The sequence below is a fragment of the Tripterygium wilfordii genome, chromosome 2, assembly GCF_013401445.1.
Source record: "Tripterygium wilfordii isolate XIE 37 chromosome 2, ASM1340144v1, whole genome shotgun sequence".
In the NCBI taxonomy this organism is placed as follows: domain Eukaryota; kingdom Viridiplantae; phylum Streptophyta; class Magnoliopsida; order Celastrales; family Celastraceae; genus Tripterygium; species Tripterygium wilfordii.
This window is the reverse complement of record NC_052233.1, coordinates 1,622,645-1,650,036: the sequence shown is the minus strand read 5'-3', so window position 1 is coordinate 1,650,036 and position 27,392 is coordinate 1,622,645. Positions and strand designations below refer to the sequence as shown.

At 36.7% G+C, this 27,392-nt stretch overlaps 4 protein-coding genes across 4 annotated transcripts; 3 read left to right on the top strand and 1 right to left on the bottom strand.

Annotated features, from left to right (window-relative positions):
* The first annotated feature begins 905 nt into the window (after positions 1–905).
* LOC119980340 (disease resistance protein UNI-like) lies at positions 906–3,011 on the top strand. Its single transcript, XM_038823008.1, has one exon. The coding sequence runs from the start codon at positions 906–908 to the stop codon at positions 3,009–3,011; it is 2,106 nt and encodes a 701-aa protein (XP_038678936.1).
* Positions 3,012–4,701: 1,690 nt separating this feature from the next.
* LOC120015769 (E3 ubiquitin-protein ligase MBR2-like) lies at positions 4,702–13,931 on the bottom strand. The gene is made up of 6 exons (XM_038868322.1): positions 13,597–13,931; positions 10,650–12,463; positions 6,337–6,387; positions 5,447–5,542; positions 5,227–5,370; positions 4,702–5,134 (listed from the first exon to the last, which is right to left on the bottom strand). The coding sequence occupies exons 2-6, from the start codon at positions 12,369–12,371 to the stop codon at positions 5,003–5,005; spliced, it is 2,145 nt and encodes a 714-aa protein (XP_038724250.1). The 5' UTR covers positions 12,372–12,463; positions 13,597–13,931; the 3' UTR covers positions 4,702–5,002.
* A 3,762-nt stretch (positions 13,932–17,693) lies between these two features.
* Positions 17,694–19,778, top strand: LOC119980332 (protein ALP1-like). Its single transcript, XM_038822997.1, has 3 exons — positions 17,694–17,864; positions 17,965–17,982; positions 18,111–19,778. The coding sequence occupies exons 1-3, from the start codon at positions 17,694–17,696 to the stop codon at positions 19,545–19,547; spliced, it is 1,626 nt and encodes a 541-aa protein (XP_038678925.1). The 3' UTR covers positions 19,548–19,778.
* Positions 19,779–24,325: 4,547 nt separating this feature from the next.
* LOC120006306 (caffeoyl-CoA O-methyltransferase) lies at positions 24,326–25,756 on the top strand. The gene is made up of 5 exons (XM_038856313.1): positions 24,326–24,498; positions 24,594–24,673; positions 24,792–24,936; positions 25,024–25,155; positions 25,275–25,756. Exons 1-5 carry the CDS (start codon positions 24,406–24,408, stop codon positions 25,566–25,568), a joined length of 744 nt encoding a protein of 247 aa, XP_038712241.1. The 5' UTR covers positions 24,326–24,405; the 3' UTR covers positions 25,569–25,756.
* Positions 25,757–27,392: the final 1,636 nt, after the last annotated feature.

Below are 27,392 nucleotides of genomic sequence, written 5' to 3'. Positions count from 1 at the left end.
AAACGTTATATCTAAGAAGTTTTTTTTTTTAAATTGTCATATATTCCACACCAAAATAACAGTAGCATAAAGTCAATTTCATCATTCAGATAATTTATTTATCACTTAAATCTATTACATTAAATCCAATACATACGAATCATATCAGATACAAAAGAAAAAACATGTTGCGGAAAATGATCAATAAAAACGATGTTGAATCTATTCAGATTATTATGTTCGAAATTCATCAGATATAAACCCGAGCAATGAATCGATATCAAATATCCACCAGAATAACAACAATTCAATTATTGGAAAAACACATGATAATTCATGAAAACCTGCTCCGATACCAAATGTTAGCAATAATTTAAAACCAAGTGTGGTCAAATAATTGAACCATTACATAATCCAGGATCTAGAACTATCATAGTTTTTCATAATTCTCAAACAACTATAAAATACTTACTTGAATCCAATGTCGACATCTTCAGTTGATCCAACTCTTGAACAAAGGTGTAGGAAACTGTTTCTCTCTCTTGGCCCTCTTTAGTTTGCACGTTCAATGTTATATCGATGGGAGAACTGAACGTATCGTTTTATAGGCAGAGAGGGGACAGTTTCCTTATCCAACTTCATCTCAACTTACCCATCATAGTAGGAGTCACTTAGGAAACCACTTCTCTATTAACCAACTAGAGATAAGGAATATGTAACATATTAAACCTCCAACTGATCACACGTTCTTATTATGTGGGTCACAAATTGATTAATTTAATAATTAATCTTACATTGAGCACCAACTTGAAACCCTGGAGAAAAGGGAGAAGGATGTGCTCGAAGCCATTAGAGCAGCAAACAGAAATCGTGAAATAATCCGGAGTATTGCCCAGCATTGGATAACACGTGTTGAGGGAGTCAAGATGGAGGCTAGAAAGTTTTTGGAAGATAATGTGAAAGTAAACAAGAGATGTTTTAGAGGTTTGTTTCCCGATCTGAAAACACGTTACAAGCTAAGCAGAGAAGCAGTGAGTAAAAGTGAGATGATGAAAAGGCTATGTGAAGAGGAAGCATCATTTGATATTAATGTTTCTCTACCTGCGCCTCCTCTGGGGATAGATTCCACGACCTCCAAAGATTTTGTACTTTTTCAAACAACGGAATTAGCTATGCAAGAGGTCATGGCCGCATTGAGAGACAATTCTACTAATTTTGTGGGGATACATGGAATGGGTGGAGTGGGAAAGACGACTTTAGTGAAAGAAATTGCTAGAAAATGCAAAGAAGAGAAGCTTTTCGACAATGTGGCAATGGCTGTAGTGTCACAAACTGTTGTTGTCGAAAGTATTCAGAACCAGATAGCAGAGTTCTTGGGTTTAAAACTAGACCAAACAAGTCAGACGATTAGAGCGAATCGGTTATGTGATCGACTAAAAAACGAGAATAAGATCCTTGTTATATTGGATGATGTTTGGGCCAACATTGATCTTGCAACTATCGGAATTCCTTTAGAAGAAGATCATAAGGGTTGTAAAGTTGTCATCACCACAAGGCGTAGACAAGTGTGCACTGTTATGGGCAGGAGTATCCAGGGTACAAGAATTGTAAGTCTTGATGTCTTAACTAAACAAGAATCTTGGGACTTATTTAAGTTGCAAGTTGGTGACATTATTGAGTCTCCCACGGTGAGAATTGTGGCAGAGAAACTTGCTAAAGAGTGTGGAGGTTTGCCTATCGCTCTTGTGACAGTAGGAAAGGCTATGAGAGACAAAGATATAGAAGAATGGAAAACGGCTGCTCTAGATCTCGAGAAATCGAGGCCGACAAATATTGAAGACATGGATAAAAATGTGTTCAAGTGCATCAAATTCAGCTATGATTATTTGGGAGATGATGAGGCCAAGGCTTGCTTCTTGCTTTGTTGTTTATTCCCAGAGGATTATGACATTGAAATAGAGAGGTTGGTTAGATATGGGGTGGGGTTGAATACATTTAAGGGAGTCGACACAATTCAAGAAGCGAGAAGACGAGCACATTCAATAATTAACAATCTTAAAGCCTCTTCTTTATTGGTTGCAAGTGAAGAAAAAGGGTGCATCAAAATGCACGATATTGTTCGCGATGTTGCTAAAACAATTGCAGTGGATAAATATTTTGTGAAAGATGGTGAGGTGAAAGAATGGCCAAAACAACTAGTTATGGATGAATATAATGGTATTGGCATCTCTTTGATGAGAAATGAAATCCAAAAGTACCCTGATGCTTTGCAATGCCCAAACCTGAAGATATTTTTGACGCATCACTACAATGTTGATCAAGTAATACCAGAAGAGGTATTTAAGGGAATGAAAAGGCTCAGAGTTTTAGATCAATATCATCACTCTTACTCTGGAAAAAGAAGCTTGGGGCCATCAGTTAGTGATCTCACAAATCTCCAGACATTAATTCTTGAGGGCCGTGGTATAACCTATATGCCGATACAGGGCATTAGCGCACTCGGAGAGCTAAAATTGCTCCAAGTTGTCAGCTTTACAAATTGTGAATTTGAAGAGCCGCTGAATGCATTGAGGAAGTTGAAGAACCTGAAGTTGCTGAATTTGGAAGATTGTTTTAATTGTTCATCTCTTTTCGACTACACAAGGATAGTCGATGAAGATTGCAATTTTCCGCAATTAGAAGAACTACATGTGACTGAGACCATCTCTTGCAGTGTAGCCGAGCTGATCAAATGTCATCCTCGCTTAAGTGTGTTAAATTTTTGTATAGATGACATTAGCCGGATACCTGAGAACTTCGTCTTCCCGCACTTGGATAGTTTTTCCATTTATGTGGACCCCCCGTGGTCAGTTGATTTTTTAGGTTACTATTTTGAAAAAACTTTGCAGCTCAATGGCAGATATCGACAGCTCGACATGACATGGCCAAACAGGATTGCGACATTATTGCCGGGTGTAACTATTTTGGATCTTATTGGTCAGCAGAGACAGTCTCGCTGTCTTGAAAAAATTGAGAGTTTCCTATTGCGGTGAATTGGAGTTCCTAATCAATATTGAGGCGAAAAGTAGGCTTCCACAGCCAACTTGTTTCTCATATTTAGAGGAACTGCAACTTCAGGATTTAAGGAGCTTTAGGGGGTTGTGTGGCATGGTTCTTGTTGACATGCCCAACTTCTTTATAAGGCTGAAAATATTAGATATAGCCAACTGTAAAAAAATGTCAAATATCGGCGTTCCGTTTTATTTGTTACGAAGAATACGACAACTTGAAGTTCTGAAGATAAGGAATTGTGTAGAAATAAAGTATTTATTTGATCTCAAAGAAGAAGTAGAGGATGCTGTTGAGGAGGAGGAAGGAATACTTGTCAATTTAACGGATATGAGTCTAGAAGGGTTGTCTAATTTAGAGCAGTTGTGGAAGGGCTCTATTGGACTGGTGCACTTCCGCAATTTGAAAACAGTGCTTCTTACTTCTTGCCACAAATTGAAAGTTGTTTTCCATTGGTCTGTAGCTCAAAGACTTAAGCAACTGGAAGAGCTAAGAGTTTTTTATTGCAATGAATTGGAAGAGATTGTTGGAAGGGAGACAGGAGAAAAGGCTAATGGACTAGTGCCCTTTCGCAACTTGAAAAAGGTGGAAGTGAAGTGGTGCCCCAAATTGAAACTTGTTTTCCGTTGGTCTGTAGCTCAAAGACTTGAGCAACTGGAACAGCTAACAGTTTCTTATTGCAAGGAATTGGAAGAGATTGTTGGAAGGGAGATAGGAGAAGAAGATGCTCATAAGGTGTTGTTTCCTGAATTACAACATCTGTGCATTTACAGACTTCCAAAACTAGTTGGTTTTCACATTGGTAACTTGCCCGGGAGCCACAGCAGTACGCCCAAGCTCAAGACCATTCATATGACTATGCCTTATGATGAGCCTCAGGTTGAGATAGCAGTTAATGGCAAGAACTTAGACACAGTTATAAAAGACCACAAAGGTATGCATATATAAATGTGTATTACTTGCTTTCTCTTCTTGCTATTTATTCTCATCTATCTATCAAAGCTTTCATTGTGCATATGAATTCATTCAGGTCATCTACTTTATACTGAAGCGGAAGCGGAAGCGGAAGCGGAAGGGGAAGAGGAAGAGGGAGAAGACTAAATGACGGCTAATGCTATGCAGAGAATCCAATTACTTACTGATCTTTGGTGCTAGAACACCAGATACAGAGGCAGGCATATTCAGATAATCTACCATAGCCAGATCTATTACATCTATATAACATGAAAACAACTTCATGCTTTGTCGAGTTCTGTGCACCCATGTAATGCATTCTTGGACTCTGAAATGATGTGTATATAAAATAATTCTTACAAATTAATTGTTTTATGAATTTGATTGATCATAAATTAATGATTTCATGTACCTTTATATTCAAACAACTTTTGAATTCATTTCATTCTAGGTATGAACATGGATAGATAGAGCTGAATAAGTACTATGCATCTATTTATCTATCTAGTACTTCTTTATAACATGGAAACAACTTCAAATTACTGGGTTCTTTTGGGGAATTAGACTAGTTTAAGAAATGTACAAGATTTGATTTATAACAAGAATTAAGATCAAATTTAAAGAAAACTAAATTAAGGTAAAAGGAGAGGATAGATCTTTGTCAAAGCCTATGTCCATCATTGATCATAGGAAACAAAATCAAATGTAGAGAAGAATTTGTTTTAGCCAAACCAAAATATAACCAACACATATCTATTAATCTGTTCCTGCTAATTGCAGGCATTCAGAAAACTGGATCATGCCACAAATGTAATATCCAGTCTGCATAATCATCGCATTATTTTTTGCATATTCCAAGTAATTTATGGGAAGAAGAAAAAAAAAATCCCTTTCTATGACTCATGCAGCAAATTATGACCATCACTGCTATGCTGTTCATGAGCAAGTAAAGTTGGTTTTTGAATAAAAGGAAGAAAAAAAAAAAGAAGCTTTCATGCCATAGCAGTAGTGATGACCTCTCTCATGGATTCAGGGCTGGTGTTTTGCAGATGGGGCATATGTTTTTCCGCATTAGCCACTCTTTGATACAGTTGGTGTGGAACTCGTGCCCACAAGGTAGATTCCCGATATCATCCCCATTCAAATAGGGCTCCTGTCATGATGAGGGTCAAAAACACAACAAAATCAAGTAAAGAATCGGAATTGATTCATAAACAGACTAATGAAGTAAAACACAGCACTAACCTGACAGACACAGCAGGGTTCCAGATCTGATGGCGGTTCCGCTGTGATACACACATATTTTCGATGTTTCATAAGCTTCCAAATGGTGTCCTCACTGAGTCCAGTACTTACATCTCCGATGCGTTCCCCCAGAGCCAACAATTCCTAACAAAGAAACTAGTTTATCAGGGAAACCATCTTTCACAGAAATGACTAGGGTGGACAAAAGTCAGCCTTATACCTCATATGACATGTTGTCTACATCGAGGCGCATGTCCCTGTGCCTATCATGCATCTCGGCCAGGCCAGATAGGAATTCGTCAAAAGATATATAATCCTGACAAATCACACAAGGTCAAATGCTAGACAGAGTTGGATAATCTGATAAAGAATAATGCAAGAACAGAAGATTTTCTTGGATAACAACTCATCTCCAGCCTAGGATAACTCACAACTTTATTCTCTAGAGACAACTATTGATGCTAAACAAGATATGCATTTCTGAAATGCTGATGCTACAGAAACCCAGATTCCAATTTAAGTGGAGTACGCAATGCAACGCAGCCTCACACACTCAGCATCCATCCCATGCACAGAAACCCTATGCATACAAAAGCTATAGTTCCAGTACACATCAACAACTAAGAAACCTAGTATTGCAGTTGCACCAACTGTGCTATGCAGACAGGTTATAGACTATTGACATCATAAAACTATTAAAAAGTAAACACACCAACACTAAATTTGAAACTCGTGAAAATTATTTCTTTTAAGTTTTCTTTGGGGTCCTTTGAAAGTAATTAGAAAACGAATATATGTTCATGATGGCAGGAGGCTTTTTTCTGAACTACTTCACATAAAATATTTTAAACACTCCCATTGAAATAAAACCCATCAAAATAAATTGAGCCTACTTGATGGCAGCTCCATTGTAAATAAAGAAATTTTGAGAAAAAAAAATTTAGTTAAAGGAGAAGGTGAAACAACAAAAATAGAACCCCTCAGAGCCTGTCATCACTGGTATGAGCTTGCCAATAAGACTCCAGTAAAGAGAAGACCATATTTTGATTACAAAATATTACAAGACATTTTAAATCATTTAAAAATAAATCAGTGTATCTAGAAACAAACCTCGAGCTGAACATTTTCACGACTGAGCATGGTATTCAAAACTTGATGAATCTGTTGAACAGGGAAGAATAAAAACTGATAAGTCCCAGCATGCCCCGCATAAAATATTGATTATCTAACCACTAAGTTACTGTATCTGTATCGAATGGTTTAACTTTTAATGTCAACCAACTATTTTAACTAGGCAGTGCAACATCTCAAATTTAAGAACTAAAAGGCATCATGCACGCATTCTTCCACAAATACTAACATGTTGACCCCAACATTTATCCTCTGAATCATGATACACCTGTAACACCATAACTGGATCCATTTTCTGGATGCAAGATAATGAGGTATCTAATTGCACAACTATCAGGTATTCAAGCTTTAAACAAATTAAACCACCACCTAAAATTGAGAGTTTTGCCTTCTCTAACATTACTAGAATGAAGGATATAGACATAAAGAGAACATAATTAATTTATAGTTGAAAAATGACAGAGAGAATTTCATTTCACTTAGGTAGGGAACTCTCCATCTAAAGATTATTGTTCTGTTCCCTACAATACCTAACATAGACTCCAAACTCGATTTAGCATCTGAAAATTATTCCAATCCCGCAACTAAATGATAGACTTTACAAAACAATGTAATTAATCTATAATCAATTAACAACTGACAGAATATTAATTCGTTGATTTATAACATCACTATTATGTGGCCAAAATTAGCCTAAACAAGCGACATACTCAAATTAGAACCTAAAAGCTATTACCTTTCTTAAGTAAACGATATAAGAAAGTAATTTACGGGTAATAAATGATAGAATGAATATTAATTCATTGAGGCACGGCACCCCCAATTTAGGATTACTCTATTACCAAGAAACCTTATACAGGCCACCTACTGCATTTTGTACCTAAAATCTATAAGCAAACACCACAAAAAAAGCTAAACTTGAAATTTTCTGTACCACATTAACGAGATTCTTCACCTTAATTTTTTTATGATAAGAATAAAACAAACTACGTACATCATGCATCTCCCCGACCTCATCCACCAAACTACGTTTATCATGCATCTCCCCGACCTCGTCCACCATAGGAGTTTTTTGCACAGGAATTGTTTACCATTTTTACCAAAAATAAAGCATCATTCCTTCTCATAAAATAAAAAAATTATTTTCTAAACAAATATATATGTTATATAAACTACATATAAAATAATGCGCGCATCACCTAATACAACAGAATAACCTAATACACAAAAGAAGGTATAAAATAGGTAATGCAACTCTCAAACATTTGTTAATATTGCAAACTGACTGCTAGTTCCTATTCAAATAAGCATCTAGGCACAATATATCCACTGTTTACTAGTGTTCTGTAAGACATTCAAAGAAATTTTCCACATAAATATGCAAAAAAAACTTGTAAGCAGACACGGAATGACAAAAAATGATGGACAACGGAAAAGCGTGCTTAAGAGACGTAAGATTGTCAAAGTAAGGAATGGACAAGAAAAAAATGTAATAAAAGGAAAACCAGAACTTAATGCAGACTAAGAATGGAAAAAGAAATATAATAATGATAGGATTATAGAGAGCAAGGAGTTGACGAACGAAAATCGCAATTATTATAAAAGGCCATATACAGCAAATTTCCATAGAAACCGCCGGGAAAAAGTATCCGAGTTGATAATATAACCGAGGCGGAAGCTTTGTGGGTCAAAGGCCTTTTGAGGAGGAAGAAATCAAGCTTGCTTCTGATGATTGTGATGGTAATAAGGGGTCAATGCCCGATGCATTTCCTTTTTCCTTCTTTAATGCCAAATGGGAGACTCTAAGAGAAGATATCTACGGGATTCCATGAATTAAAATTTTATTGCGTTGATTCCTAACAAAATTGAAGCCTCAAAAAATCTTTTGCATCCCATTAGCTTAGTGGGGAGTCTAAAAATCGATCTCCACGGTCTTTGCCACAATGTTAAAAAAAGTCAAATCCAAAACCTTGTGGGCCGCCTCTCAAAAATCGAAACGCCTTCAGCCAAGGAAGACAAATAATGGATGCCTCTTTGATTGCCAATGAAGCCCTTGACACTGAAATTAAGAGAGCCGAAAGGGGCAAATTTTGTAAGTTAGACACGGAGAAAGTCCTCAAGCATGGCAATTGAAAGTTCTTATTCTACATTTTGGAAAGAATGCCTTTGGTAGGCTATGGTGTACTTAGATTAAAAAAGTAAGAAGGTATCTCATCTCTTTCCTTTCCTTTTCGATAACCATTAATGGCCGAGCTTCAACCTCTTTTCACTATTCACTTGGCTTGAAACAAGGGGATCCACTCTTCCCTTTCTTATTTAACTTGGTTATGGAAGTGCTTATGAGGATTATTCTAAAAGCAGTGGATGAAACGACTAAGCTAAATTGATGAGCAAGCTTCAAGGGTGGACGAGGAGTTAGGGTGCAGGAAGCCAGGAACTATGGTAAAGACAAACCTAGAAACAAAGCCCATCGGCTCCATTCCATCAGCTATTCTAGGGAACAAGTGTAAAGAAAGAAATAAAAGGGCTTTCAATGAGTAAAAAAACTCATTTTGGAATCATCATATGCAGATGGATTAATAGCATATGCTGCTAGTCTGATTATGGGAAAGAAGTAAACGAGGATTGGCTCATTCACGTGCTTATTCTAATGTCTTGTAAATGAGGCTATTTGTACATGGGAGGGACATCCTAAGCCATATTTTGATAAATCTTTATTTCAAACTCAAAAATATTCTCCGCATTCAAGTTGGAAAGATCTCCATCACCTTACATAGAAAGGCCAAGCAAATGAAAGAAATAAAAGTATAACATTAATGACCTACTTGTAATAAATGGACTGAAAATCAATCCATCATAACCATGACTTTCATTATATATGTAAGAAAAATCGAAGACCTTTAGCTGCAAATACCAATTTTGAGCAACTTAAGGAAGATACACCAAATGATTTCTGAATTGTGCAATAACCACAAGGCATAAGTGTCTAGATGCAATTACACTCAATACTTAAAATTCAAGAAACTACCACATTAAGAAACCTTGCATATAAAGGGGAAAGATGATCAATCCAATAGAGCATCAGAAAATCAAGTCTCTCGACGTTTCTATATTTGATGCACTGAAAAACTACGTATTTCTTATAGACAACTCTATCTCTCTGAATACAATACTATGAGTCATAAAAATTGATACAGAAGAATATAGGCGATAAATCAGAGAGATATCAATTGAAGGAGATTTGGTGATGGTCAAACAAAATCTAAAAGATACAGCGTATAAATGCTGAGATTACACCAACATTCCCCTCGAACTCAAGATGTTAACTACAGCTTGAGTTTGAAGACTCAAACACAACTGGCAAACGACTGAATCACAATGGGAGTGCATATAGCACATGAGAGAGATTGTAATAACTAATAACACATCAGTGAGCAACATGAACTGCAGAGATGGGAATGCAAACGAGAGATTGGCCGAAATTAGAGACTTCCTTTAGAGAATTGTGTGTTGCTAATGGTGGGAAATTATCTTGATAGCTTACCGGGTGTTGTTTGCTTTTCTAATTTTTGGGTCTGAAAAAATTGATGGGCGGTTGTTTGGGTTGCATAGATGTTTGACCAAGATAATAACACAATGAGAAATTGGCTGAGAAATATCTTTAAGCCAAGAAGGAAGAAGGATAGCAACAAAAAGAACAATCATACTTTTCTATAGCCTTCGGGAAATTAAGGATATTGTGAATGCCTTGCTACAAAATAAAGCTTGTTAAGTTCAATGAACACAAGCAGCAGCAAATAAAAGGTCTAGTACGAAGTTTACATCTTACTTAATGTTCAATACATCACAGATGAGGAAAAAAAACAACAAGAACGAAATTGCATGACATTCATATTAAAGTTCCATTACCAATAAGAGGGAAAAAAAAACAGTGCAACTTAATGTTCAAGACCCCACAGATGAGAAAAGCAAACAACAAGAATGAAATTGCATGACATTCATATTAAAGTTCCATCACCATATTAAGAGGAAAAAAAAACAGTGCAACTTAATGTTCAAGACCCCACAGATGAGAAACACAAACAACAAGAATGAAATTGCATGACAAAAGTTCCATCACCATTAAAATATTTAAAAAAAAAACTCTGTGCACAGTAGCTGGTGATTCAGATTCCAATGTTACCACAATTCTACATGTAAATTATTATATGCCATACCCAGGTAACATAGCCTCAGAAATAGATTTAATGAAAAGCCGAAAATAAATACATCAATATAGTCCAGTGCCAAACCTCAGATGTTAGCCGGCGTCTCCCCTCGATGTCAGCAGCTAAAGCCTGCAATGAATGGAACATACCAAGAACACTGTCACCTTGTCTCTCCATGGACCTTCTATTAGGTTGATGATGGTCCTGACTACCCATACCAGATGACATTGCTGAATCCTGCGAGGAAGCCGAATGGCTGGAAGATAATGGAGAGAAATGAGCAGCAAGACCGCCAGATTCAGCTTCATAAGAAGGAAACAACGACCAAGGAGAAAATTCTAGCAATCGTTGTTGGTTATGTGCTAGGGAGTTGTGGTTTTGTATCAGTGACGAAGTAGGCAAAGGATGGATGCTTGAACTGGAGCCAATTCTAGAACTTGAAGGAACATTTCCAGATGTGTTCAAGTTTCCAGAGGCCATATTCCAACTTGCTGGATCTTGGACCATATTTCTCACCTCAGATGCAGGTACAAACATGGGATGCTCTGGCGTGGGTCTAGAGATGTTTCTTACGGTCACTTCTTCTTGTGCTACAGCACCTCTCTCTCCACGAAAAAAGGAACTTGATAAATTGTCAGCTCTAGGATTAGAGGCTCCATTCCAAGGGAATGGATGCAAATTCCTTGAGGAACCAGAAATGTACACAGCGGGATGCGAGCTCTGGAGAGAACTCAAATTCGCAGAAGCCGCTGGCATCGATCTCAAATCCAGAGAATCATTAAATGAGACAGGCCTTGATGATTGATGAGGGGAGACATTAGACTGCCTGGCACCACGAGCAGAAGACAAATTGAATGGTAGTTCCAGATTACTGCTAGGGCTTACTCTCCTTCCAAAATTTCTCAAGGCAGTTTCAACATTCCTGGAACCACTTGCAGAGGGAAAGCCATCAGGAACAATTCCTCTCATACCAACCCCAATTCCAGGGTTTAGCTGCTCAGGAAGATAAGTTGAGGAACTTTGCATGTGTGTAGATAAACGCAAGCTGCTAGAAGCATCATGAAAGGCAGCGGGACCAGGAGGACCAGCATGCCATGCATCATTTTCAGCTTGTGGAAAGAAGGTTGGACTTCCACTAGGATAAGGCTGACTGGAAGTACCTTCAAGGGCCTTCCTCTTGCAGGATGAACCCAACACACCAGAAGAACCTGAGCTACCACTTCCTTCCTGAACCCTATAACAGGAGCTTCCAGAAGAAGACCCAATATTATTAGGAGCAGAAGAAGAAGATGTCCGTTCTGTCTCTACTCCGTGTCGTCGATATAGATTAGGCCCTATACCTTCCCAGCCGATTCCACTGTTGCCTATATGTGCCGCATGTGTCACATTCTGCGGGCTATGATTTGAGCTGGAACCATGCAAGAATAACAGGTCACTCCTAACCTGACTGCCACTAAAACCAATGCTGTCTCTCTCTGGAAAGAGGGCACTTGTTGGTCCTAATGCCCTTTCTTCAGACCGGAAACCAGTACTACATTGTGCACTGATAGAAGACGACCAACCATTTTCACCTTTTGTACCATCATCATTGACCTGATTTTGCAGACTCAAGGTCGAGCTAGGTACATCTGAATTCCAGCCATTAAAGCTCTGAACATCATGAGAATTGGAATTTACACAAGACTGCTCACTAGAACCCACACAATTTGACAAACGATTTTCAACTGTATTTGGCCTGTTGATGAAAGAATTGTCTTGATTCATGCCAGAGTTACCAGAACCAATGGTATTATTATGACGTTGCATCGCAGTCAAATGTTTTAACTAACTGAAGCTGCTAATTGATATTCCAATCTTTCAACGCAATGGTGCTTCAAGAAACACACTTCCGGGAACATCTAAAATCAAGCAAAAAACAAAGAGTAAACAAAAAAGGAACATAAGGTAAAAGTACCATAGAATAACAATATATAACCAAAAAATAAAACTCGATTAGATCAGATAGTGTACAAAATTGAGAAATTAAATTAATTTTTTTCTTTCAAATTACAAATATAATCATATGGATTCCATGCCCCTTCAGCACTCATAAATGCTACTTGAAAACCCTGAAATATGTTACCTACAAAGTAAAATAAATTGATAAAATAAAATTCATCTTGGACTACAGTGGATATCCAGCAATAACTTCAAGAGGATGAAAAGATTTTTCTACAGTCTACTCAGCATGCAAATTGTCACTCAGGACCCTAACACTTCAAGTAAAACACACAGATTACTTAGTCAGTATACGATATTGAGATTAATGCAGAAGCAGTTCAAATCCTTCAAAAACAAAGGCATGATCACCATATTAGGTTCTCATGTAGAAAGCTCACGACTCCAAAGATTTGTTTCAGCTCTCATACAAATATCATGAAGATATGTCCTGAAGAAGGTAGTACTTCATGCCAATTGCATAACAATTTAACCTCATAAGTATACAGAAGATGCAGACCCAACAATTATACAGGAATGAAAATAATAATTTCCAGTTCTTACTCGCAAACTATACTGCATTCATACCCTAATGAAGAAAAAAATGGGGTACAAAAATCTTTGTAAGAATCATCATACCCACCATATCTAATGAATTGCTTTCAAACAAGAAAAATGAAATATTAGCAGATGACTGTTTTTTTCTATTAGGCCAAAACCACTCAACTCAATACAAATTCAATTGATATCAGTAATGGCCAAATCTTGTGCTCCAAAAATCAAAACGGAAGACATAATTAAATGATCAAACCATGATATCAAAGCTAAAATCCATGATGGGTATGTCCGATTCTCTTATTCCTTCACGGCCGAATAGATACCAAAGCAACCAAACCAATATAAACAACATATGTACATGCCCGACTGCAAACACAAACAATTTTTTGAAGAAAAAAAACTAAAATCTAATTAATACACACTATTACAATGATATCCGACATAACTAAAAAAACCCAGGAAAAAAAAAACACAAACAGGGGTTAAGAAAAAGTACCTGAGAAAGCAATAGATACGAATCGGAAGAGACTGAAGAAACATGGGTTAAGATCAAAATTCGTACTTGATAGAACCAAAAGCGTTTTCTTTTTTCTTTTTGAATTACCTTTCCTCCTCCTTCTCTTGTTCTTCTTGTCCTCCTGTTTCTAATTTTTTTTAATCTACAGAGGAGATGATTAGAACAAGACAAACAGAGGACAAAGATCCATGTAATGAGAGACACAGAGAGACGAGAGAGGGCAATGTACAGTCTTGTGATTTTCCAAATTGTAATAAATTAATTGGCATTTTTGGAGAGATTTGAGAGAATTTTGTCATGAAAGGTATTTTATTTAGGAGTAATTGGAATTAAGAGACAATTTGTTCATTGTTGTATACATAGCTTTCATGCAATAGAAAGGAAAGAAAGAAAAGGGTCTTTCAGTCTTTTAACTCCATGACTAAAATAGGTGAGAATATATATATAAAATGGATAGAAATCTGCAAAATAAGACAATTTATTTGACAATGAAAATGGTGCTGGATACTCAATATTTTTGTAGATTCGAAATTTTTGGTAATATTTTTGTTCACTTTCCATCTATATGTATATAGACACACTATGATGTCTTAAAATGAGGTATCAACTTTTAGAGTAAATTTTTTAAAAATTTAGAAAAAAATATATTTATATTTTGCTTTCGAACGAACGATTTTTTTTTCGAAACAAAAAAATCAAATTTAATATGAAAAGTGCATGATAATTCTGGATCATTAGATATAAAACAAAAGATATTTCATTTTGTCTTTGATTTTTGTTTCAAACAAGATATATATCATTGGTTTTGTAAGACCAATCGAAATACAAAGGAGATAATTAGAACAATACAATTTATTTGACAATGAAAATGGTGCTGGATAGTCGATATTTTTGTAGATTTGAAATTTCTTGTAATATTTTTACTCACTTTCCATCTATATACATATATCATAATTCTCACATACGCATTGCAAAGTTGGTGCATAAGTGACAAGTGTTATATGTATATATAGATAGAGGAATTCTCTTATACACACCTAATTTACCGCATTTAAAATAAACACTTATGTTTTCACCATTGATTTGAAAGCAGTGAGATCCATTTGTCATTTCACTCATTCACCCCTTAAAAAATGGTACGTATTTTAAGAGCGCGACAGCAGCGACTTTGTGGGCTCGATCAGGCCCAAACTATTGATAGGGCTGTTAAATTGGCCTGATACGATGATGGGCTTCAACCCAAATAAGGCATGTTCTTAATTGCATCAATACAATACAATCATACATAGTGCTTTAGATTCATTCAAAAGTACAGCAAGCTTAACAAGATTGGGCCAACTCAAAGCCCAATAATGCAAAATGTCCAATGCAATCGATGGGCTAAATAAGCAGAACCAACCCAAATCAAATAAGACCTGACCCATTACATCACTTCATCCAAAACTAACAATAAAAATGAAAAATAAAATAAAATATATATATATATATATATATATATGCAACCAACTTTCTTTTTATAAGAAACTATATGCAACCAATTTACTTCATAAGTATTTATTCTATAGGATCATTTTTTTCCTCATACAACTCTTAAAATATTGAATAAACTTTTTATAAAAAAGAAAACGAAAGCAACGGAAAAAGGCGTATGCCTTCGGCGTTTATGTGGTTTAATCCCCGATAGGATCTATCGCCAATTAAATTCGTGTTGGGTCTCGACACAACTTATCTATCGACAAATTGTGAGCACAACCTGTTAGACTTAACTTGGTTGTCCAAAATGGGTAAGTCTGGTGGTGGCTATCCTCGTTTAGTTTTGCGTTGGGTCTCGATCCAACTTATTTATCGACAAGTTGTGAGCGCGAGGCTCAACTTAACTGTCTAAAATGGGTAAGTCTGGTGATGATGTTCTCATACTAATAATATAAAATTATATTCCAAATAAAAATTATAATTAATTTTAAATCACAAAAAATATATTCTAAAAATGAAATTTGATAAGTAAGATTTGGGAAAAGAAAAATGACGAACATTATATACATCCCAAAATTAACTAAGCATACCCCAATCTAAGTGCACTATAGTTAAAAACATAACATTCAATAGTACACCCCAAAAAACACAAACTACACCCCAAGACACAATTGCAAATATTGAACACAACTTTAGAACAAAAGCAGAGTGTGATCATTCACAACAGTATTCCAAAATGAACAAACATATAGGTTGAATCAATCTAACAACTCCACAGTAGCTATGTTGCATGACTTTGAGGAAGAAAGTACAGTGAATTTTTTTTTAATCCTGGAAGCAAACTTCTCTGGCCAACCTCTAGCATTAGGCATAAGACTATCTAGTGCTAGCTCCATTCTGATGAAGTGAGAGTCATTGACGTATTCGAATACCATTATACCTTGCTTGTGAAATGAGTAGAACTACAACATTGTAACATGTTGAGAAGACATTCCCATACAAGGCATAATCATCCAATTTTTAGTGTATGCCATAACATTCAATACTTGATAGCAACTCAGTTGTGCTACAGAAAGGAGACAAGAGCATGTCATATTGAGATCCATACTTATGCAACTCATTTGAAAGATCTTTCCTAACAACTTTCCAACCATCATTGTCCTAACCATTGAACGATCTCACAACCCTGAATCCACAATGACCATCTCCATAAACATTAACAATGTTAATATATAGGATTGCATGAAATAAAGGAAATAGGGACACCCAATTTTTTGTGTTTGCATACCTAGTCCTATGAACTTTCAATTTTGCTTTTGTTTCAAAACATGACCTTGTGAAAGCTTATTTTGTCTCAAAGTCGGACCTTGTGAAGAATGACTCTATTTCAAACCCTTACCTTGTGAAGACTGACTTTGTTTTCAAACTCTGATATTGTGAAGGCTCAATATCATCAAATACATGAGAATGAAGTGCATACTCAAAGGTTGAACGATCATGCTTCGTTGATTTGACCAATACTTGACTAGTTTTAAACTTTATGCCATTTCTTTCTCCCCCTCACATTGACCTTTGGTTTTGGCTCCAATATATAAGTACAGCTTGGCTTGCCTAAAGATTGAAGTTGTCTTTTAATTTCTAGTTTATGTGGTGCAGTTGCAAATATTCTTCTCATAATTTCAATCTCAGCTTCAATTGTCACCTCATCTGTGGGGTTTTCACTGAAAGGTTGAATGCACAATTTCTTCTAAGAATTGTGAACATCACTGAGTGGGATGCTACTCCCTTCAGTTGTATATTTTGTGAGCAAATGAGGACATGGCAAGCCAAAAGATTTGATAGTATTGTGACTACAATTACCTACACTTACACATTGATCCCGATATAAGCCAAATCAGTTTAAGTTTTCTTCAATGCAGCAATAGAAACCATATTCACCAATTGCTTGCTAGTGAGACTTTCTTCAAATGAAACTTTTATATCAACCATATGACCTTGAAGTAGTAGGTCAATTTTGTTGAAAGATTGGACAAAGCTACCAACTGAGTTGGAGAGGCTATGGCAAGCTAGATTGAAATAGCATTGCACCAAAATAAATCTTTTGACCACCTCAGTTGTTGCCTCAAATCGATGTCTTGTAACATAACCGTTCTCATCTAGTAATTTGAACAGCTACTACATATATGACTTGCATGTTGTCTCATGGATTCTCAAAGCAATTTGGCATTGTATAGTGCCTTCATAGTGGATGCATTTGTTGGATCTTTCACCTTGATGTGATTTAGAACATCTCTTGTCCTCACCCCTATCTTACTTAGCTTTTCAACTAAATCCAGCAACAATACATAAAAGTCAGAAAAACAAGCAACAATATTTGCATTACCACCTATATCAAGAAATTAAGGAATCTAAGTTGTTCGAAATCAAGAAATCTACAACAATACCATATCAGTTCAAAAATACTCTGTTATGTCCACTTCAATCATCACTGGAGTATGTACCTCGACCACTTTGGGTTGTGAACAAAATGAAGACATGTAATGGCGTTTCTCAGATCAACATTTATAATGGTGAAATTAACCTAGGTTAAAAATCAACACAAAATGGTGAAACTAACCTGGGACTCGTCATCAAAATTCTTCTCCGTCGAAGAAGTGGTCGTCTCTGTAGAAACAATGCTCGTCGTTGTCCATCTCCTCTCCGTCGTGGTTGCCTTCATCGAAGTCGAAGATGAAGATGAACCAAGGGCTTTGGTGGGTTCTCGGAAGAGGAAGGTGAATAAAAAAGGTGAAGTTTGAAAGGACTTGTAGCTCATATGATAGGGATAGTGTGATGTTTCAAGATTGAGTTTTTTTACGATATTTTGGGATGCAGTTAGCAACACAACATATGGTGTGGATATAAAACTGATCAAGAAAAATTCCTAATAATCCAAAATTGACATAACACACGTGTTAAAGAGAAACTTTACATTACAAGTCAACTATGTCAGGCAACCATGGGACTTATAAATATGCCAGGTGTGTCCATCTGCTTCGCTGACGAGATACACAACACTGACACCACCTGCGATTCCCGAGGCACCGACATTCTCTATTCCCTACACCCCGATCGATATGGAATCCCGCAAATTGGCCGCTTTAATCTCCTCTCTCGTCTCTCAACTCCTACTCCTCCTCATCTCCCCTTCCTCCGCTCCCATCTCTTCCAATTCCCATTTCAATGCCGGTGATTTCAAATCCAACGCCAACATTTTCGCTCTCGTCCACCATTTTCTCTCCTCTCAAGAAATCGCCACATCCCTCTCCCTTCTCGCGATTTCGAGGAAAAGAAAGAGAACCCATTTGAACGAACCGGATTCTGAATCCACCAGTGAAGACGGAGATGAACGATTCCTGCACGGTCTGACGCGGAACCCTGACTCGTTCAAGTCCTGTTTCAAGATGACCTCTTCAACCTTCGAATGGCTCTCCGGCTTGCTCGAACCGCTATTGGATTGTCGTGATCCTGTTGGGTTGCGACTCAATCTCCCTCCCGAGATCCGTCTCGGAATTGGTTTATTTCGGCTGGCGACTGGGGCAAATTACGGCGACATTGCTAGCAGATTTGGGGTTTCAGTGGAAGCTGCTCGATTTTGCTCAAAACAGTTGTGTCGCGTTCTCTGCACCAATTTTCGATTCTGGGTTGCTTTTCCTAGCCATCATGAGCTGGAATCAGTGTCGACAGGGTTTGAAAATCTATCTGGGTTGCCTAATTGTTGTGGGGTTATTGATTGTACTAGGTTCAAGATTGCTAGAGAGAATGATTCTGATTATGGCATTGCTGTCCAAATTGTCGCAGATTCTTCGTCCAGGATCTTAAGCATTGCTGCCGGTTTTCGCGGCGATAAGGGTGATTCAAGGGTACTTAAATCCTCAACCTTGTGTAAAGATATTGAAGCAGGAAATTTATTGAATTCGAATCCTGTTCATGTCAATGGAGTAGCCGTGAACAAGTACTTAATTGGTGATGGAGGGTATCCTTTTCTTCCATGGCTAATTGTTCCTTTTGTGGATGTGGTGCCAGGGTCAAGTGAAGAGAAGTTCAATGCAGCACATACTTTGATGCGCATTCCCGTGCTCAGGGCCATTGCTAGTTTGAGAAATTGGGCTGTCTTGAATGAACCAATACAAGAAGAATTCAGGACCGCAGTTGCTTTTGTTGGGGCGTGTTCGATCCTGCATAATGTTATGCTCGTGAGGGAAGAGGATAGTGCATTGTTTGATGGGTTGGAGGATTACTCAGTATTTGATCAAGGTTCTCAGTATTATAGAGATCATACATCAGAGGATAATGCAATCGAAAAGAATGCATCCATAATACGAAATGCATTGGCTAGCAGAGTGAGTGTTTTTAGGGAATCAAATGAGGATCCCTGCAGTCCAGGATCCTCTGATCCAGTCCAAACACCATGCTAATGGAAGATTACTTGAGGTCTCTACTCAACATTTTTTGAGCTAGGTAATAGAGATTCTTTTCCTTTTAAATAAGTTTGAAGTTAGTACGGATTAGAGTTTCTCATTTACCTCTAACCTTTTTCTTTCCGAAAATTTGTATCTTTGTTTATTAATTGAATTTTAAGATGTATTCATTGTAGGATTCTCGTATGATTCAATGCAATATGGGAACGACATATCATCTGTTAGGCATTTAGCTTGTTTTAATGGAATTCAAGCCCTTTTTTTTCTTTTAGTTTGCTGCAAGCATTTGAATTAATTTCCAAAGTCAGTCTGCCCCGAGGGAGATCATGGTTATGCTTATTTCATTGACTTGTCTGGGAGAGAGATTTTTGAATACTTCCTGAATATTAGTCAATTTCTTTAGCTTCATCCACAATGTTTCTTGTGGTTGGACTTGTAATCGACAACTGACTTTATACTGCATGCTTTTCGATTTTTTCCTGTAGAGTTTGTGGTCTATTGAAGAAGTATAGGAATATCTTAACTGGACTATAACTATAACAACGCCTATGGAATAATTTTTCAGTTTCGTGGATTTCTTGTTTCCTTGATGGCCTATCTCACTGAGATTGCATTGTATGAGGGAAATATAATTTGCACGATTAGTTCAATAGTCTTCGGAGAAGGAAAAAAAAACGAGCATAATTTTCTGGACTAGAAGATGACTGACTAAGAATGGATTTCCATTGTCTCCGGGCATGCGTTGGTCGTTGGAAGGCTTGAATAATAGTTGGAAAAACTTGAAATCGAAACAGCAGGTCACATTTCTTGTAGTTTCCCTTATTAACATCATCTTTAGGTTCAAACCATGGTTTGATGCCAGAGTTGAATGAGATGCATAGTTTTAATCATTCGACTGACGTATAATGTATAGTTTTTAACTTTTTTGTTTGAAGTATAATGTATCCGTGTGAATAATGGTTTTCTCTTTTAGCAGAAAGAAACGTACGTAAAATCACTTCTTCTTCTTTTTTTTCTCTTTTAGCAGCAAGAAACATACGTAAAATCACTTCCTTCAAGAATGAAATACTTGCAGTTATAACATCCTAATTTCTCAATTACTCACATGGTGTATTATAATTTTACTTCAGTGTTCGTTGAATTCTTTGGTGGTTTTTCTTGGAAAGTAATTGATACTGCAATAGCACATAGGTTGTGATGGCTTGCTTTAATTTTGTAGTAGCATTGATTTGGGAATTGACCATATAATAAGCATTTCAGGAAGTTTTAACTGCAGTCAGCCCATTTTCCTCTGCAAGAAGCTATTTCTGTCATTTGTATTTTGTACTTGATGTTCTTTTACCAAGTAGAATGTTTAGAGTACATGTCAAATGTGATTTCCAGAGCTTGTTCAACTGTTTTCTTTCAAGAAAGTGCAGAACACAAATGCATGAGAAGAATCATTTGTGCTAGCTGACACACTAGCCTTAGATTTTTCAGATTCTCTCGGAGGTTTGGCTATTGACGATTTAAGTATCTAGCGATACCACTCGATACTCTATGCTTGGCAGGAATATTCGCGGGGGTTGGGAAAGGTAGAGTTCATGAGCCTTTTCCTACTCAACTCCCTTGTTGGTGCTCTGATGGCGGTGTCATAGAAAGAAAGATGTTTGAAGTAGGTAGTAGATGTAAGACTTAGCATTGAAAATGTAGGGAACTAAGCACATTAAGTTCATGTTGGGCACCCTCTCATTGTTTCCTTAGCCATTTTGTGCTAAACTACAAAGAGCAACACTTGGTGAGAGTAACGTTTTGAACCAAGGAGCTCTGGGCTTAATTCTACCCTATGTCTTGTAACTTGAATCTAGGTAAAATACTATGCTCGAGTCTTGTTAGAAATCCAAGCCTAAATACATTAACAAATATTGTTCGTTTTGGGTCATGGATTTGTTCTCTTAAGCCGTCTTTGTAGTACCTAGGCTCAAAAAACGTGTATGTTGGGGAATCAAAGTGGCCCAGCTGCACAAGTCCCACAGAACAAATATATTGTCCTATTTGGCTCTTCAAGGCTTTGTTCCAATTGAGTCGTCTTTGTAGTTCTTATGCTCGTGGATGCGTTTTGACATGACCTCAACCTGTGTCCACTTGTTGAGCCTCGTGTAACCGAGTTCACAAATGTATGAGAGTGTCAAGACTTGCAATCTCATATCGAATTAGCATAACCTAACCGAGTGTCATATAAATAAGGTTCAAACGCCTCTCATGCAACAAATGCATTTTTTGGGCTTAAATACTACGGAGACGGCCCATGAGAACAAATATGTGCGGATTCGTGGCCCAAAGGATATAATATTTGTTGATGTATTTGCGCTTGGGATCTAATATAGTGATGATAGGAATTCCAGCAATTCGTATTCTAGTTATCCCAACTACTGAGTTGTATGCACAAGATTTCATATTCATTTTCTGGACCTAAGTATTATGGAGACGCCCATGAGAACAAATCCATTCGAGTTTGTGTCCTAAAGCGAACAATATTTGTTGATGTGTTTGAACTTGGGGTCTAATATAGTGATGATAGGTATCCCAGTTACGAAGCTTACGAGTTCACTTGTATTATGTGCGTTTTAACCCAAGAGCTAAGATAACTAGGATAACAACTGTTAGGATTTTTATCATTTTCGGGTCTATTAAGTCTCTTCTCGCACTAATAACAACTACGAAAAAAACAGTGACTTTTTTCATAAGCAAAAAAAAAAAAAAAACTGGTGACTTATCAAGAATTTTTTTTTTTTGAAATGTTCGAAATGCTAGTCTTTTGAAATTGCTTAATAGATTTCATAATCAAACAAATAATATTCGTATTTTGTGAATTATGAACACTATCCACAAAGCTATTCCTTGCTTTTTACTTCACAGAAATGCTTTTGTTTTTCAAAAATGTGAAGCAAGAGGTGGGCCCAACCATTGAGGTGGTAACAGGGTAGAAGACCAAGTAAGCTAAACACGAGCAAGTCCGTGACCTGCTCCGCCAATTTCTAGAGCAACTTCAGTAGTATTAATTTGCTAGCCCAGCAAAAATTTATATTGGGTCCCACTTCTATTACATAAAAAGTCAAGACAAACACGTCTCTCAATACAACCACATCAACAAAACACATCTCCCAATATAACCACATCAACAAAACACAAATTCCTATACATTTTCCTTCCCACCCAACATGGTGGCCAACAAATTCTCATGCCCTCCATGTTGTCCCCAATAAAACTACACAAAAATACAATCTTTCAATATAAAACACATCTCCCAATATAGCCACATCAGCAAAACACAAAACTCAATACAACCACATCAGCAAAACACAAAATCCTATACATATTTGTTGACCCAGACAAAATAACACCATTACAAGTGCTTTTAGGTTAGTATAAATAAAGCATGACTTGTAGGGTTTATTCAGAAAATAAATTGTGAAATGGCGCAGTTGCCAAGGGGAACCCCATTGTTGATTCAGAATTTCAAGGTGCTACTGTTTTGATTTTCTTGGGCTATACTCGAACCCTATCACAGGGTTTTCTTTAGATTTTGATGGTTCATTGTACTTTTACTTCTAACTATTTGGACCAGTGAGAAACTCGACCACAGGTTTTGATATAGAGATTGTATTAGGGTTTCTTTGTACAAATTCTATTCAATCAAATATATATCAATTTTCAATCACTGTTCTTAATTATTGTTTTTGCCCGATTCTTATTTGAAGTTATTATTCTTATTCGAGGTACTTTGTGTAGATTATAGTGACTTGATGTTGGATTTAGAATTGGGTATTCGAGTCCTCATCAAAATCAAACTCAAAATCTTATAAATTTATACGATTTGATCCGAGAGATATTCACCACCTTCGTTCATATCTGTAACAATTCAATCACGTCTAAAAAGTTGGTGGTAATTGGTCCTCCACTTGTTCACATTTTGACAAAGATATGCCATATTTCCAAATGGAAACTACATGGCATTGTACTTGTCACCTCACCTACTACATCACAAACTTATAAACGTGCATGTACTAACAATCATTATTCATTTAGATGATAACTTAGTGACATAAATTTTTTTGGGATCAAATCATATGGACCCGAAGGTCCTAAATTTGATTCTCACGGGAAGAAAAATTCTTATCACCATGCATTATCTTTGATCCAACTTATCATTTCATCAAGTTTAAATCCATATCAGATGTCCAAGTTTTGAACCATTCGTAGTTTAATCAAACAAAATAAACTGATTGGGAGTTGGTTGGGAAGAAATTATTCTGATGGGGATGACTTATAACTACTCCATTTTACTTCCAAACAAACATTAGCCTAACCTAGTTTAAATTACTAGAAATGTATTGAAGTTTTGCTATTTATAAAAAAAAAACAAAACAAAAAATAAGCTATTGTCTTTCAAAAGGTCGCCACCACCACCAACTCCACCACCTCTATGACTTTGTGCCCAAATTTCCTTCACCAACCTCATGCCCACCAGTGGCCCCCACCATGTTGTTCAACTTCCATATTAAAAATATATTATTTAAAAATCATAAAATAAAAATTAACCCACAATTATGACGTCATAAATCTTATAATGAGTCAATGATCGCCATCAAATTTTGCCCAACCCAACCAAAAGCTAGTCTTTACCAGATCCATGGGTCCTAAACCAGGACCTCACTCACCAACCCCCAACCGGGTTGGCGAGCCGGCCCAACTCTTTGGTTTCCCATATATAAGGGCGCTTTCTTTCCAAATTCCAACTCAGGTTGAATCTCAAAACTTCAAACTCAAACACAGAAAAAATAGTTAAAGAAAGAAAGTAGAAACTCCCTCTTCAATGGCAGGCGACGGAGATCAACAGCAATCTCAGGCCGGGAGGCATCTCGAGGTCGGTCACAAGAGTCTCCTGCAAAGCGATGCTCTCTACCAGGTATGTATATACAGACATACATATACTCTGTTTTACAGCTCAATCTTGCAGAATGTTCTGTTTTGATTTACCAATCTTTAATTCTTGGTGTATAGTATATTCTGGAGACCAGTGTGTATCCAAGAGAGCCTGAATCCATGAAGGAGCTTAGAGAGTTGACTGCCAAACACCCATGGTAGATTCTTCTGAATTCAAATCCCTGATTCTGCTTCTCCTTCTCTCTGTTTTTGTTCTTTTTTTTTTTTCTAGTTTTATTGGTTAAAGATTTGATTTTGATGATTATATATGTACAGGAACATCATGACTACATCAGCAGATGAAGGTCAATTCCTGAACATGATTTTGAAGCTGATTAATGCCAAGAACACCATGGAGATTGGTGTCTACACAGGCTACTCTCTCTTGGCCACAGCTCTTGCTCTTCCTGATGATGGAAAGGTAAATTAATTTCATTTCAGAATTCAAATAAACTAATTGAGTCAATCAGATAAAATTGACTGTTTTTTTTATAATTGTTTGTTGCAGATCCTTGCCATGGATATCAACAGAGAGAATTATGAATTGGGTCTACCCATAATTGAAAAGGCTGGTGTTGCTCACAAGATTGATTTCAGAGAAGGCCCTGCGCTCCCGGTTCTTGACCAGATGGTTGAAGATGTAAGATTTCACAATTTTTTTATATTTAATGGGATTACTTTTAATTTATTGAAATTAAAATCAAAAAAAAAAAAGAAGAAATATATTAAAGCGGAGTAATTGACTGTGGTGAACTCCAGGAGAAGAACCATGGGGCCTTTGACTTCATATTTGTGGACGCTGATAAGGACAACTATATCAACTACCACGAGAGGCTGATTAATCTCGTGAAGGTTGGGGGTCTGATCGGCTACGACAACACCCTATGGAATGGATCTGTGGTGGCACCTCCTGATGCGCCTTTAAGGAAGTACATCAGGTACTACAGGGACTTTGTATTGGAACTCAACAAGGCACTTGCTGCTGACCCTAGGATTGAGATCTGCATGCTTCCTGTTGGTGATGGAATCACTCTCTGCCGCCGGATTAAGTGACCAGGTCAAAGTCAATCAATGTGTTACACGTGTATTGTTTTACATTTACATCCCTAATGTCATTATAGTGTAATTTGAATTTTTCTGGAGATAATGTGGACCTTTTGGTTTTGGGTGGGTCACCCACACCCACCCACCCACCCACCAAAAAGCAAATAAGTTGTCCTGACCAGTTCTCATTTGGGTTACCAAGTTTGTCCACCGACTAGTTCCTATCCCCCACCAACCTTGTACTTAACGATAAGCATCATGTAACAAATCAAAAAATTATATTAAGGTGATTTTGTCTAATGATAAATATCTCTCGATCAAATCGTATGGACTCCAAATAACCTTAATTCAGTTCTCATTGGGAGTGACACTATTATGATCGTGCATTAATACTGGTGTTGCTATTAAGGTTGAAAACTTATGTGTGTGAGGTATTACAATTCGAATTTAGACTTATATCGGAGGTGAAAATCGTAACTTAATAATACTAGTCTTGCTATTAAATAGCCTCAAGTTCTGATTTTCTTTCATTATCAACCTCCTAACAGTACGATACTGGTGGTGTTATTAAATAGCATCGAAATATTGATGTTGCTATTAAATAGCATCGAATTCTAATTCGGAAACTCTCTATGTCCCTAACAATTTCTTTTATGACTGGCCATAACAATATGATGTTATCTAATTACATTAAATTTTGTTATTACATTATCTAATTACATTGACTTTTGTTATGTTATCTAATTACATTGAATTTTGTTATTACATTGACTAATTACATGTTACGACAAATTATGATTAAATTTATTAAGGATACGTAACGCTTCCGATGCTGATTTACTTACACTATCAACCTCCCAACTGTATGATACTGGTCTTGCTATTAAATAGCATCTGATTTCTGATTTTCTTACAGTACCAAGTACCAACCTCCCAACTGTTTAAAGCTTTCACTGCCTACTTTCGATTAACTACTGCATATTCTGGTCGGTACAACCAAATAGAGGAAATCCTCTTGCAAGGACTTGCAGAATACCAGTCTGTCTACCCCTTCCAACTCCTCTCAAAGCAAACATTAACATTGGAAGTCAAGCTGATTAGAAAGAAACAACAAATAAATTAGGATCCACAGTACCATCAAAATCTTTCTGAAATCAAACTAAATTGGGAAGGCTAGTAAAAGTGGTATAATCATCGATCACAGAATTACCAAACAGTTCACTTAAAACTATATCCAAAATAGATAGAAACAATATAAATGAGAACAAAAACAAAGAGACCAAGCTTCAAAGCATGGAAAAAAAAAATACACTCTGATGTTGGGGGCTAGTATTTCTTCAGCTACTCAATCAAATTTCAGGCTATGCTTGTTTGTTATTTCTTCTGCAAACACTTTGTTGAAGTAACCTCTTACTATTAAAGAACAGGGATTTCCATCAAACTAATGAAAACGATTCACTATAAAGTATAAACCCAGATTCAATGGAAATCATGAATCAAGTACAATGGACGCTTTGCATAGAACTAAATCATCAAGGCTTATAGAACGCTAACAGTCTACAGAGAGCACAACTAATTACCACAACCAAGGCCACTGAGAAAATCAAATTCCAGCACTATGTCAACTAAAAACAAAAATTCTGTATGCTGCAGACGGTTGACAAGTAAAAAAATAATGGAAAAAAAATACAATATCACCACATTACCTTGAAGCTCGAAAAACTGAAAACCCAATCAAAATGTTATTCAACAATTCTATTGAGTCAAAACAATAGGAAGAGGAAACAAGAAAGCGGGGGGCAAAAAAAAAAAGTTGACAACACCCACTATAAT